General features: G+C 38.3%; 1 protein-coding gene across 2 annotated transcripts; it reads right to left on the bottom strand.

Annotated features, from left to right (window-relative positions):
* Positions 1 to 230: 230 nt before the first annotated feature.
* On the bottom strand, positions 231 to 2,467 carry LOC132708035 (uncharacterized). 2 transcript variants are annotated; one of them, XM_060680135.1, is made up of 4 exons: positions 2,161 to 2,467; positions 1,860 to 2,103; positions 1,340 to 1,807; positions 231 to 1,285 (listed from the first exon to the last, which is right to left on the bottom strand). In XM_060680135.1, exons 2-4 carry the CDS (start codon positions 2,092 to 2,094, stop codon positions 231 to 233), a joined length of 1,758 nt encoding a protein of 585 aa, XP_060536118.1. In that variant the 5' UTR covers positions 2,095 to 2,103; positions 2,161 to 2,467. The 2 variants fall into 2 exon arrangements, with proteins under 2 accessions (XP_060536118.1, XP_060536117.1); XM_060680134.1 differs by having other exon boundaries at positions 231 to 1,807.
* Positions 2,468 to 15,813: the final 13,346 nt, after the last annotated feature.

The raw sequence follows: 15,813 nt of genomic DNA, 5'->3' as shown, positions 1-15,813 counted from the left end.
CGACTCAATGTTATCGACTAGGACATGTTTCGTAAAGGAAATGTAACGTTCCTTGTTTTGGGCGATGACATCGATCTTTTCCCCTTCTTCAGCCATAACTTTTACAAATAAATGACTGTCGAAACCTAAATGGTGAAAAAAGACAGGGATGTGCCGCGGAACTTTGAAATTCAAGTTGCAAGTGAAGTGAGCCGCACCTCGAAATTCACCCGTCATATGACAATGATCCCTTACTTTTTCGTCCTCTGCATTAAATGGCTTCTCGCAAATGTGACAAGCACAGCGTTTCGAAAGCCGGTCTCTTGTTCAAACGATAGAGTGGTCATGGGCACGGAAGTTTTCATGAACTTGTTGTAGAACGCTTTGCAGTCGCTCTCCAACCATTCAATGAAAATTTTGTGTGCGCCCCGACCTCTGTACTGTTTAAAAGTAGACTGGGAATCGTCAAAGTCACATTTGACATAGTAGGCGAAAGAGTAAGGCTCGTGAATATGAGTTTTGACGGTAAACGATTTGTCGGGATTCGGTTCGCCTTCCACCTGTAAAGGAGTCATGACTGTTTCAAAGTCCGCGTACACAACAAAAGGAACTTTTAATTTCTTTTCAAATTCTTCAAATTTCAGCTTATTCGCGGGAACATCTTTACCGTATTTATCCTTGCGCAATTCGGTGGTCGGAAGTTTGATGGAAATGTGAGTGCAGTCGTGTTCTTTATGACGCTTTAGTTTTTCTTCGTTATAAAAATAAACCAAACACCCATCGCATAAAAACTTTGTAGAGGACCTTTTAGTTAATTGTTTTGAAACCAACCGAGACATACTTCTTATTAAACAATAATGATTTTCTACATAGTTATTACTAATTAATAATAGGTTTACATGTCTCTCTTTACGAGATTCAGTAAAATGCAAAGGACCAACGACCTCAACATCATTACGGACTTTGTTATAGACTCTCTCGAGGCCATAGACATTGACCGAAATTTCATTAAGTCGTTCAAAAGTGGATATGTCCTTAAGTTTAACGGGAAAATCGATACCTGTAAAATCCAGCTCGTTCTGAAATTCTACATAGTTACTGACCCTGTTAGCGTTATTTGTCCAGTGAATTGGGTGAAGAGCAGCCAAGATCGACCACATAAAGCATTTTTCGTCCGTATTTTGCAAGTTCAAAACAGCTTTTTTGGCTTCGATTTCCTTGGGCAGGTTAACATAGGACGACGCCCTTAGGGGATTGTACTTGTTAATCCCTATTTCTAAATGGAGAAGTTCCTCCAACGCCCAGCCTGTAAAAAAGAGAAAGAAATTAGTTCGGAAATATACATTTTTATGAATCATACCGCTGTCCCTTTCCTGAAACTCGGACGCTTTGGTAGCCAAGATGTCGACGAACTGGACGTATAGCTCCTCCAGATCGGTGTTTCCGCTCACCAGCCGATATTTGGTATTGAAGGACTTGACCTCCTCTTGTTCCTTCGTCTGCAAGAGGAAGTTTCCGAATAGCTCCATACCGACTTTTACGTTGCCGTAGCGTCGGACGTTCGACTCTACCAACGTAAGGATTTTGGACCTAAGGTGGTCCAAGAAGCCCTTAACGTCGGTAGGGTTAACGGTGGACGCCAGACGGTATGTAACTATGCGGTTACGGAAGGAGGTCCGTATCATTTCTACTCCTGGCTCCTGCACCACGCTGCATTTTTGGCGGTGAGCCAAAGTACGCAAGTGTCCTTGCCATCTCATTGCAGGAATGGTCAAGTTACACTGCGTACAATGGCGCGTGGATGATGGTGATGATGATAATGTCGAAGCTATAAAATACAATATGAGAATTGTTTGGGATATAAAATCAAAAATCCTTACCTTCCGGTAGGTCAAGTCTCGGGCGCTTGGGTTCGTCTGCAGCAATAGGGGCGGCGGCGGGTCTTTTCGCCTTGGGAACCTCATGCTTCTCGCGTTTATGGCGTCGGAGAGCCCCCTCGGATTTGTATATCCCGCCGCAAACGTCACAAATTTGTACTGCTGCGCGACAGTCCCCGTGCCTCGCCAGGTGGTCTTTACGGCTGAACGAGCGGTTGCAATATTCGCAGGTGAACATTTTTATTTGCTGCGAGGAATAGGCGTCTCACTCTCCAACTGTTCCAGATCTCTACTTGACACTTACCTTTTTTAAGTGGTGAAACACAAACAAAAATCCAAAGAATGAAGTCTCACTATGGCGGCGGTCACTTGTTAATTAAGCCAATTTTTCTGGGGTAATGAATTTAAAATTACATTCGAGAACGTTCCTTCAGAATAATTAAGATTTGTGTTGGCGAGAATTGCGCAATATAACGCGACCCGCTGATAAAATTGGTCGTAGTTAGCGACCTAACCTAACCAAACCGTCGTCGTATGGGGCCGCTTCGCTTCGAAACTCGACCGTTGGTCGCGGCGTGAATGTAAATTGCAGCGCGATTGTGTACGATGACTCAGGCGTACCGCCGCCGTCGCGTTTGACAACTGGCTGATATCATGGCCCGCCGCGTCGCCGGTGTGCGGCAGCGGATGCATGACATCATCGCTTTGCGAAATGTTTAAACTAAACTTTGGCGGGTGAGATCATCGCGTCGCCTGCCTTCGCCGCAAAAAAAAATGTTTTAAACGAGACTTTCATATTAGACCGCTTAGGAACGGCATACGTGTTTTCCTGCGACACAAGAAATGGTTTAATCGAAACGTTTGATATTCTTACCGCATGCGTTTCCTTCGACATCGAGTTTATCGTCGCATTTCCTTCGACGCGAACAAAAATGAAAAAAAAAAATCTCACTCCGTAATTTCATTTTGTCAGTATGTTATACTTTGCGTCACCAAAAATAATTGTTCGATCGCAATGCGAAATAAACATTCCTGTTTAAAGAAGCAAAATGGTCCATATCTGTGTCGGACCTGTAGAAACCTGTTCCGTAGAGGTTTTGGGTCTGATTAAGGCTGTCCTAGACCTGTTCGAGAGCTGTTCCATAGATATTTTAGACCTAATTTAAATCTGACCAAAAGCGTCCTGGCTAACATTTGAAATAAAATGAAAATATTTTAACGCGATTTAATTTTTATATCAAAATACAGTTACTGAATATTTTTTCATTTTTATACAATATGTCCTGGAGCCAAATTTTGGAAATATCCGATTTTTGCTTTGTATTCTTCCGCACGTAAGCGCAGTATTTGGAGATCGGCCTGAACAACTGCTATCTGAGTTTCGAGCTGCTGGATACCTTCTTCACATTGCATCAGCTGATTTTCCAAATTGTTTTTCAAATTGAACGCCTCACAAACTATCCTTTTTTCGTTGTCATCTTTGAACGCCTCGAACCATTCTCCTTCTGCTTGCGGTAGAGATTCAATTTTTATTTTCTTAACTCGTGAATTTGCAGCAGTACGCTTACGTTTTGGAATATCTGTTGGTGGCTGCGAAGGCGGTGGACCCATCAAACCATTCTCTTGCAATAAATTTAAAAAATTATCCGGCAACACAATTTGTTCCATGTCTGTCTCGGACGCTCACAAAATCAAAAATAATAGAAGAAATTTATAGGATATTCGCGGTGTCGATCCATGAATCATGTGACTTGTCCAAGCCCAACCAGCGCACGAGAACCTTATTTCCTCGTTTGCGCAACACCTTTTCGACGAGATAGACGTCAGGGTTAACGGTTTTCTGCAATTCTTCCTGGTAAAAAGCGCCCATTACAGGCTTACCCTTCATATCTTCCAACAGATAAGTTACCGGATTTGTAATCTGCACTTTTACGATTTTAAACAATTCCGTGGTCCAGTTGAGAGTATAACTTTGCTAAACACGTGCTTGGTCTTGCTGATTCTTACAACGTCCTCCAGTTTAAGTTTAGATGGTCCTACAATTTTCAAGTGACTGTACGCTGATTTCAGCAAACTAGGCGCGTTATCTTTGTTCACTTCTTTAGGTTTCATTCCGGTGGTCCCGTGCACGCTACTGTTATATTTTTCGACAACAGAGGATAAAACATCTATCCATTTGTAGGTGCCGTTTAACGAAAAATATCTAAATAATTTTTCCTTGAGAGTACGTATAACTCTCTCGGCTACGGCAGCTTTCACGTTGCTATATGTACTGTAGTGATTTATGTCAAACCTACCCGTCATTTTTTTAAAATGGATATTATAAAACTCTTTGCCGAGATCAGTTTGCAGATTTTGCGGCCGGCGTCCTTCTGTGAGAATTTGGGTAAACGCTTTGGTAACTTCAACACCGGTTTTTGTTTTTAACGGTCGACACCACACGTATTTTGAAAAGCAATCGATCACGACTAGTATGAATTTAAAGTTTTTATTTTGTTTCACATATCGGTCTAGCTGAGCCACAAATCATCCAGCCCTCGTATTATAGTTCTGCGACGCGCGTAATTTCTGCGTGCCGGCTTGTGCAGCTCTCGGACGAGTTGTGCTTTCTCACTGCTCATTACTTTGTCGATTGCCCGTCAATTTGAATTAAACACCATTTTAAATCATTCATTAGTTGTTGTCGCTAACTGATTTATTTGGTCCAAACTCGTATTGTATTTGTTCACCCATTGTGTATATCGGTTTTGTTGTGGCAAAAGTTTATTAAGTTGGGAATTGATATCTGCCTGATAGCTCTTAAATGTCTTCTCAAGCTCTTCTATTTTGGATAAATGTTTTTCCAACTCCTTCATTGAATTATCGTATTTCTCGTTAAGGTGGTGATTAATGTGTGTACCAAATTTATTAATAGTCATGACAGCGGTTGTTACTCAAATAATTTTCTAACTCTCAGTCGTGCTTTTATAAGATAACTTTTCCCTCTCTTAGTTCTTCAATAATTGAAGCTATTTCGTTCTCATGTCCCGTGTGCCCCGCAGCAGTAGATGCCAATAACAGTCTTAATCTATCGACAAGCTCGTTAACATTATCCCAATAAATATAATCTGTATTTTCTTTATTTGATTTTAAAGTTAACCCCGTCCCAGTTTTGATTGTCCTATAAGGCGGAGGCACTTTAGAAAATGCGTCAGCTAGTCGTCTCACCGGGTTTTTTGTTTTTGTTATTCCTCGCTCCTGTAAATAAGGTCCAATTATATTTATATATTTATATGATGCATTTCCTTGCACTTGTTCATTAGGGTCATGGTTTCTCCGATACGCGTTTGTTCTTTTCAGTATATCCATATAATTATCTAGATCTTGCGATTTGAAACCGACCGGCACCTTCTTGAAAAGTAACTCATACAAACCCACAGTCCCAGGGTATGTAATACCTTGTACCTTCACATCTTTACCGACAATTTCCACAGCTTTTTGGGTTAAGCCCAGAAAAAATTTATCGTTTTCTATGTCATGAACGATACCATAATTATGGTCAAATATATGTTGGGTATCTTTTACGCTGTCATCAATGTATGTTCGTGGGAATTTATTAAAGTCATTCAACCATTGCTCGTAAGCGGGAGTGTCGACGTAATCCTGTATAGCTTGCTTAGTTTGTTCTAAAATATCTGACAGATTTCCCAACGTAGTATCGCTGTCCGAAAGACCCGTACTTTCAGCTACAACATTGCTTTGTTGTTGGATCGACGGAAAGGAGGTATCAAAAAATGAGGGCAATTCTGAAGGTAAGATTGGGGTTTTTCCGGTTCTTTTCTCCTTTATTTTGGTAGGCGTCGAGGTTAACACTTCATGTTTAATATTTTCTTTTTCTTCAAACGGCTCTTGTTTGATATCCGTTTTATTTATTGATGAAATTAATTGCTGCAGAAGCTGAGTTATCGGTTTATAGGTTTGTTCGAGTTGCGTCTGGGATTCACTTGCGGCTTGTTTTAGCCTTTGATATTTTTCTCTAACTGCGTTTCTTGATTTTATTAGCTCCGTCGCTAGGCGTTTATCCATTTTGGGATATTATATATAAATGAAGGAATCGAAGTTTTTCCTATATCTGCCCTTATCTAACTCACAATCTTTGTCAATCACAAGAAAGTTATAAGGTTCGTTCCAGCAGTACACACAGATATTTCTAAACTGTTCAAATGACATGTCCAACATACAGTGATCGTTATATATATGCTTTAAACTCATCATGTCTTGCTTGAATAAAATCAGAAGGTTGGCGTTTTCCCTGATAAGTCGCTTGAGTATAGAAGAATATCCTTGAAAAATAAAGAAACAATCGGTGTTTTTATGCCTACCGTGAGTGAAATAATCTCTAATGACACTTTGGTCGTGACAAGGAATATCATCAAATATTATAACAGAATTGGGTTTAATTTCCTGAGGAGAAACGATATTCTCATCGATCTCAAACTCAAAAAAGCCAATCTCTTGTAAAGGCTTTAGCAGTTCTCTCAAATACACGTATTTTGGCTGTTGCAGGGATTTGGAATATAAGTAAACGTTTTCAAATCTAATTCCATTAGGATGTTCGAGCAATGATAACATGACGTTGGTTTTACCCGAATTTGAGGGTCGTACAATTAGTGCCCTCTTGCAACTACCTCCAAAGAGATCGCCGTGCTTTTGAAATTCGCGGACCAAGCTTGCGTCGTGGTTTTTTACGGGTAAAGAAAAGGCTTGCTTAACAACTTTCATTTCGACTGAGGCATTAACAAGAACCTGCAAAAGTATTTATAGCATAATTCCTAAATATTTAAACAGTATTTCCAAACACTCTCATGATTGTACATCGAAACAGGGCGAAAGGTTCAGGATTGGTAAATAAACTTATAAACAAACTTCCTATCGAACTGCATATTCCTGGTTACCAATTCTGCGGACCGGGTACTCATTTACAAAAGAGAATAAATAGAGGTGATCCAGGTATAAATCCCTTAGACGCTGCTTGTAAAGAGCACGATATAGCATACTCTCAGTCTAACAATTTAACAAAGAGACACGAAGCAGACAAGATCTTAGAAGATAAAGCTTGGCAGAGAATTAAAGCAAAGGACTCTTCGTTTGGAGAAAAAACAGCCGCTTTAGGCATAACAGGTGTAATGAAAAGAAAGCGAAAATTGGGAATGGGTGTTAAAAAAGCAAGCAAAATGAAAGCGAGCAAAAAAAAGCGTATTATAAAAACACCTAATAAAATTGGTGGATTTTTACCTCTTTTACTACCGATATTGGGAGCACTTGGCGCGCTAGGCGGAGGAGCGGCAGGTATCGCGAAAGCAGTAAACGATGCTAAAGCGGCCAAAGAGCAGTTGGCAGAGCAAGAACGTCATAACAGAGCCATCGAAGCCCAAGGCGAAGGACTATACGTAAAACCGTTTAAAAACAGTAGAAGTGAAGGAAAAGGTCTTTATATTAAACCATATAAGGGCGGTGTTGTGTCGAAGGAGAAAAATACCCAAAAGAGAAAAAAAAAGTCCAAATAAATTTACCTCGAAGAGCTTTGACAAATTTCGATCTGGAAAAATATGCAAAAATACTACAAATTCCGCATTTCAGGGGCGTTTTTATGCGTGATAATTTACCGCGAAAAATTAAAATTGAAGAATGCGGAATTGTTAACTTGGATAGTGAGAAAAACCAGGGAACTCATTGGGTCAGCTACATAAAGGACAAAACTAAGGCTTTCTACTTTGATGGTTACGGAAATTTGAAACCACCTGTAGAATTAGTTAAATATCTTAATTCTAATGGAAATGTTAACATATATTACACTTATGAAACCAAACAAAAGTCCAGTTCTTACAATTGCGGACATCTGTCACTAAAATTTCTATATAATAACATGCCGTTAAAGTGAAACGTCAGTGATTAATTTAGATTCGTAATGTCCACTACGATTTCCATAAGTGGGAAAACTTCTATATTATCCGCCGATTTCAATCCGCCAATTTATTTAGATGATGATAAGGAATACTTTTTGGGACTAGCAGATTTCGAGACGTACATGAGCATACCAATTATTGAACCCAGTAATAACAAGTTACATATAGGAGAGAAAGTTATAACTATTCCAGAGGGAACGTACGATTTAACAGATATCGAGAAATACGTCAAAAACCAAGTGAAAAAGATATTTAAAGAGAAGGTCGATTTTATTCTGGAATCAAATTCCAACACTTTAAAGAGTTCAATTTTTTGTTCTAAACGAATTGACTTTTCCTCGAATGATTCCATAGGTCGACTGCTTGGATTTAAAAAGCGAGTAGTTGAAGCATCGACTACAGAACAGTCGAATAAAGTAGTAAATATTAATAAAGTCAATGCTATTTGCGTCGATTGTAATATATGTGTTGGCTCATACAGTAATGGTAAACCGGTTCACATAATACATCAGTTTTTTCCGGCTGTAGCTCCTGGGTATAAAATAGTCGAGTCGCCCCTACCTATACTTTATTTTCCAATCAGTGTTAAGACAATTAATAATATCACTATAAAAATCATCGACCAAGACGGAGATCTTATTAATTTTAGAAACGAAACGATAACAGTGAGGTTGCATTTAAAAAAGCAATAATGGTTACCAGATATAACAGGACTTTTATAAGAGAACCATCAGTGGTTACAGTACAATCACAAAAAAAAACTATAAAAAGAGAAATATTGTTTGCAAATCCAGTGCCATTAGAAACGGCCAACGTTTAACACGTACAAACCGCACCTTTTTGAAATCATTAGGATTCCAAGTGCTCTTAAAATGACAATTTTAAATGTTAACGAAAAACTCTAAATCGACAACTCCATCGTAAGTTCAGAGTTTCATACTTATCAACCATTCGTGTCTTCAAAATTCGACTATAACGACGAAATACGCATACCAATTCAGGAACTAGATTCCTTCACTTTACCCTGTGAAAGTGTGTTGTACATCGAGGGGGTCCTTACTAATGAAGATGACAAGTACACTGCAAAATTAAGGTTTATTAACAATGGAATTGCTTTTCTCTTTAGAGAGATCCGGTACGAACTTAATGGCGTCACCTTGGACGCAGTCAGGAACGTTGGTTTGGCATCAACATTAAAAGCATATCTTTCCTATAATACCAACGAAAGTATAAAACTTCAAAATGCAGGATGGTTTCCAAATCGAAATGCAAGTGACAGAATTATGGTCGATGATCACGGAAAATTTAACATCTCTATTCCGTTGAAAATGCTATCAGGATTCTTCGAAGATTATCAAAAAATTGTATTGAATATGAAGCAAGAGTTAGTTTTAATACGAGCCAGCAACGATTTAGATGCGGTCCTTTTTTTAGACGACAATGAACCAAAAACCACAACTCCCGAAATACCTAAAGTTTCGCTTAAAAAGATATATTGGAAAATCCCAAAAATAATGACAAATATTGCAGAAGAACTTGAATTAACGAAAATCATGGAGTCTAATAAAGAGATAACAATCGGTTTCAGATCTCGGGAAATTATTGAATATTCATCTCTGCCTGAAACCACAACTCACACGTGGCCCGTGAAAACAACAAATAAACTAGAAACTCCGCGTCATATCATTATCGCCTTCCACGAAAATAGGAAAGGTCGAGTAGAAAAGGATATGAGTCAATTTGATGACGTCGATTTAACTAATATAAAAGTATTTTTAAATTCGGAACGATATCCGTACCATGATTTAAACCTAAATTTTAAAGAAAACAAGTATTCGACTCTGTATGATATGTTTGCTAATTTTAGACACTCTTATTACGGGATTTCCAATGAGCCAATTTTCACACCGCAGCATTTCAAAGAAAAATGTCCCATTACACACATCGATTGTTCTCATCAAAGAGAGTCTCTACAAACTGGTTCCGTGGAAATGCGAATTGAATTTGAAACTAGCGCTAATATCAAGAAGGATACATCGGTTTATTGTCTCATTTTACATGACAAAGTATTTAGTTACAATCCGCTAACTAAAATAGTAAAACAAATGTAACGGATTTTAAAAACCCGATTCGCAGATGTTCAAAAAATTTGCCATAAATATCAGGCGAAACAGTACATTTTTGACAGTTGTCATCATGCGGATCGTGGCACTAGATATACAAGGGTTTAATCTGAAGGACGGTGAAGGTTTCGTCGCTAAAGAAATTGCAATTTACGACGGAAATCAAATGGCCCACTACATAATGAAGCCGCCGAGAGATTTTTTAACGTTGACTCATGCTGATAAGCGAAGCGTACGTTGGCTCGAGCGTTTTCACCACGGATTAAAATATAGTACAGGTCTTATAGACTATAACTTTATCGACGAATTGGTTAGGCGTTTGGTTGAAACCGCGGACATTATATACCTCAGAGGGCAACCGAAAATTGATTTTTTGACTTCGAAGATCCAACAACTACAGCTACACCTTCCTTTGATTGTTAATATCGAAAAATTCGACGACAGTTGGCTGATACCGCTCAAATTTGAATTGGATCGACCTAAGTGCACCTTTCATATGAATGGTGGATTACGCATGTGTGCCTTACGAAACTCTGTATTATTATTCAATTGGTTATATGCTAAAATTCCTATATGAAAATGACAATAAAAAGATGTGCTTTCAAAATTTGCAATTTTATTTTGTGCGGCAACATATAAAACAGACTAACGCAAAGCGAGCAAATCAAAATTAATTCTCAAGTGTTAAGTGATGAATCGCCCTATAAGCAACGTCGATGAGCTTCCCGCGGAATACCTAATCAAATACGTGAAATCCTACGACTTGCTGGCTATGTGGCATAGGTTATCCGACAAGCAGAAAAACAATTTCGACCTGCAGACTCATTTGCCTTGTTTTATTCACTATAATCGATCGGATAGTAGAACTCATATCGACGGACCCGTGCCTCCACAAAATAAATGTCCGCTTTGTTTGAGTGTTATAAAAAGTAGTTCATTGATTTAAATCGCCTCAATATAGTGAGAAACATGGCTTTGTTAAGTGCTCAATATGTTTTATTAACAGCGGTAGTGCAAAATATGTTCTACTTAAATAAACCCAATGGGGTTATCGAAGCGTACGTTTGTTTTAAAAATAACAATATCAGTGGCGTTTGGCCGGAAGAATGGAGTCAGCTGTATCCCATGACAGTTAACGGTAACGATAAGCTACACATTTTTGGAGCAAGGTTACCAAACGTTACCGCTCAGTATCTAAATTACAAAGTCCGTTTGGTTTTCTTTGATCGCAGTTTCGGCGACCACGGCGAATGGCAAACGATTGCTTTCAATAATATCAGCTATCGTAGTGATAAGGAGGAAAATTTTGGGACAGACCTCCAAAAGGTTTTGATTCTACTGTATCTAGTTACGGTGCTTGTTTCCTATTACTATCAAAGTGCTTATACAAGTTGACAAAAATTCATTGCTCCGCCCATCTTCGCAAGTAGGGATATGTGGATGTATAAATTGTTCGCATATATTCCAAAACTCTTAAATCGACTGTGACTCGAAAAGTGTACTTAACGCAGCAAAAAAAAAATAAAATAAAATGGCCACTGATGTTGTTAGGATTGACGAAAATATGCTGTTTGAAATTTACAACACTGGCGTTCGTTTCACCAGCAGGGACGAACATATGGATTTTCAACTAGAAGAGTTCTTGGATTTTCTCAATTTTCTAAACGAAGAAGTAGGAGAACATCTAAAGTGGAACGACGTTTCAGCACACATCGGTGACGACATAGAGGTGATGTATTGGAACGAAGAAGAGCTTTGTGATTTGAGGCTATTAAAAAATGGACGGTCGCAAATTTTTCTCGAAAGAGAAGATATTGAAAAAATTATGTCAAAAAGGCACAGTCTTTTTAAAGCTATGAATTTATACCGAGATGTAAATATACATAACCGAGATGTAAATATATATAATCAATAAATAATTTTATTAGTAACACGTATTTGGTTTATGTCATTTTTCATTTAATTCCTAAACATATACTGGTCTATAATTTGTTTCTGTCTGACCGCAAAACAACATACACCACCAACTTACTTTAAGTCAAAAAAGGGACCTGGCTAACTCAACTTGCCATTTGTTAGCGATATTTCATAAAAATGTTACATCATAAATTTTATCGGTGCACATTTATTTAATTTAATTATATTTTACGCGACCTCGACGACCTTTTATTATATTTATGCGGAAACAGAACAATGCAATTTCGCACAAAGTAGCTAACCTCGGGGTCACACTTGATGAATTTAAACAAAATTTCATCACATTAGCAAATATGAAATATATATGCTTTATTTACGTATAATGTTTTTTATCGTTATCAGATACATTGTAAGTTAATAAAAATGTGTTTATTGAATTCGCGCATTTTAAACATATCGGATGTCAATACTACCTCGACGACCTTTTATTAGTTGAATTCTCTTATCGTCGCCGCCGAAATCGTCGTCGGCTAGGCTCGGCTAGGCTCGACTAACGTAGCGCGCGGGGTTCGAGGTTCGAATCCCCCGACCGCGCGCGACACACCGGTCGCTTTTTTCACCTCGCGCAAAAATACGTCATAACAAAAAGGCACTAACGCAAAAACTACCCCTAGCGGGGCGAAATTGCCAAAAAGGCACTAACGCGAAAACTACCCCCTACCCCCCCATTCAGGGTGACATCTGGCGATCGAAACCTGAGCTCTTAATGGGTGGCGACATCTCTCGTAGAATGGTCAAACTAATTTTTTTTTTTTTCGGTTGCTTGGGGATCTGTAAATTTGCAATCACAAAATCTCCCCCGGGGGACGGGGGATGGTCAAGTGACGAATAATTACTACTGACATACGTATCTGATATACTGTGGACCTTCCAATTAGTAACATCGTATATCCTTGAGACGTCTTAAGGATGTCCCTTAGCTGAAACAGTATATTCCTAGGATATACGCTACGTCCAGTCGGATATCCCGAGGACGATCCTTGTGCTATTTGGGAAGTTCGATTCGACCCAGGAGAAATCCTAAAGATTTGAAAATAGCAGTTTTTCTGTCACACTGCGCGCATTTTCGAGTTCTATGACCAAGAAAGTTGAAGAATATTTAGCTTTTATTGGATATGCCAGTTATTACATATCTACAAATCGTTAACTTCTGCACAGGATGGGTCCAATAAGTTGTTTTCCTACACGAAACATCTTATTTGAACAAACATTTTCGAATCTTATGAAAAACTTTCTAGTCCAAACAAAATTAAACAATGCTACTTAACTTTTTTATTTAAAATAATAAATTAAATTTTAGAAAAATGTCTTAAAGAAGTTATTATTGTAAATATGAAAATCAACATCAAATTTAGTAAAGCCGAGTATCCTAGGCTGTATGATTTAATGTTGCACACTGACTTGTCTTGCATTACTGACAGTTCTAATGTTGCTGACGCCAGTGAATTTTTTAATCAGTTTTCGAATATCAAATTGGTCACCTGCGTATGGTCTGTTCATAGATATAAGTGCTTTTGAATGGGATTATCCAAGGGTGGCCATTAACATACAATGCAACAAGATTATTATTTAACATTTATTATTTATTATTTTCTATTACGGACCCCAATTTTACCTGAATTTAAATTCCGAAACTTTAGGTAATAATCTTGTTACATTGTATGTTAATGACTACCCTTGGATAATCCCATTCAAAAGCACTTGGTCACTTTCTTATATCTATGAACAGACCATACCTTTCAAAAAGTTCGTCGTCGCCTGCACCTGACCTCACTACGTTCAAGACCTTGAGCGGCCTGTAAAAATTACAATTTCAGCAGACCTCCAGGTACTACTGTGTGAACGCGGACTCAAACATAAACTACAACGCTTCCATATTTTTAGTCTATCATCAAAATTAAAAAATTGTGAATCCCAGCTACAATGAACTATGCAAACAAACAAAGCCAAGATCTCCGCTTCCGCACACTTATTTACGGATGTTTGCAAAGCCTCTGGACAGTCTGAGCTTTTCAATATAGTAGTCCAATATGAAAACTATCGCTATCCCTACTAGAGGACGTGTTCTCGGCTTGCAACATGCTAATAAAAAAGACCATCTCTCTCACCGATGGTGATCTATTATGAGTGTTCCTCTTTGGCGTATTTTTACCTAGTCATTGAACAGTTATGTAGCTCCCAAAATCAGGAAGGTTTCCAAGGTTTGTCCTATCTTTTGAAAAGATTGATTCTTCTCTTACTGAACATAATCGAAGTATCTTTATCTCATGTAACTTTCTTACAAATCGTAACTAACTCTCTATAAATCAACACGGGTTTCATTCACAAAGGTCGACTAATATTTGTTCGTTCTCAGTTTACGTATGCGACGCTATCACTAAAAAGAGTCAAGTCGACTTACACCGACTGAGTAAATTAATCAAAAGGTTTCGGACCAGTTTGGATTCTGTAATGAACTTTTTTTACTATTAAAATTGTCCCCCCTTCAATCGCAGTCAGTTTTTTGGGTATGAGGGATTGGATTTATTTGGGCCCACATCAGGTGTCCCACAGGTCTCTAATTTAAGGTCACTTCTCTTTAACACAGACACAAGTTTCAATTTTTTTTCTAGTTGCTTCGCAAGTTCCTGTATTATCGGCATAGGAAGGACCTCTATCTCTAGTAGCTATATGGGTTGCCATCTGTAGTTTTAAGTTTTAATTTTTGTTTTGTTCGGGTTAATATATATTTTTTACTTCTTTTTGTATTTTGAGAATTATAAAGATATATGTATATACACCAAAGTTGTGTATGTGTGTTTAATGTATTTTAATTCAAACGATTGACTAAGAATTAACTAGATTCTGCGTTGCCTAACAAGGTCAAACGACCAGCAACCAAAGGCTCCACGACTATCCCTTGGACTTATTTTTTATAAGGTTTTCTTATTCAACTTGATTTACTTGTTTGAATTTACTTTAAGTGGGCTCCATTGTATCCACTGGGTCTATAAAAATACGCTGAAACGAAGTAGACAATTAATTTATATAATATTCTAGGGGCTATATAGATGTGTATTTATGGCAAATCGATAGTTAACTTATTTCAACTAGCAGTAATTAATCATACCTAACCTAATATCAAATAAACTAAGCCTCAGACAGACCAGTGACATGACTGTCGTACAACAGCAATCGTCAGCGTCACTTTTATGGTTATGCTTTTACATTGGCCGAGCTTGCCTCAAAATTTAGAAAAGCACCCATGGCGACTACAGAGTCCGAAGAAAACGAAACCACCGGCACGGAAAACGAAGAACGCGAAGCTACCGAAGACGAGGAACGCATTACCGTAACGGAAGAAGAAGCGATCGCGGCTACCGCAACCACCGACGATATAACCATATCGCGTGACACCACCACGCTTTGGGATAGCAATAGGATCTGCTTCTTCGTGTCGGACTTTTTTACGAAAGTGTACAACACCAGGTACTACAGGGAAATAGCCAAAAGCGTCTTGGTGTTCGTTTTGGCGCTGAAGATGGCGCGCGAGTGCAAGATGATCGCCATTCCCATGAAAGAATACAAACCGTTTCAAAAACGTTGTTAACAAATTAACGGTTCGACTATTAAAGTTTGTGCGCGATATCTGGAGTGTAATTTGCGCTGCTCTCTTTAGTCTCTTTATCAATTTGGACGTAAGAATTTCAGTCTGCAACTGCATTTTACTTTGAAAATATCTGAACACATTATCGGTCCTTCCCATATAGCTATTAGATAATTTAGTGGCTTTACTACTGTAAAGAATGATGCGCCGCAGACGTCATTGATATTTTCAACGGGAAGGTAACCTGCACTTTGCTAAATTTTCTTTCCACACAGGACATTTAATAAGATCTCGGCATATTTTGACAAAATACTGCCGGAAAATGC

The sequence above is a fragment of the Cylas formicarius genome, unplaced genomic scaffold (assembly GCF_029955315.1).
Source record: "Cylas formicarius isolate icCylForm1 unplaced genomic scaffold, icCylForm1.1 PGA_scaffold_10__41_contigs__length_53128322, whole genome shotgun sequence".
Classification (NCBI taxonomy): Eukaryota; Metazoa; Arthropoda; class Insecta; order Coleoptera; family Brentidae; genus Cylas; species Cylas formicarius.
This window is presented reverse-complemented; position numbering and strand designations above follow the sequence as displayed.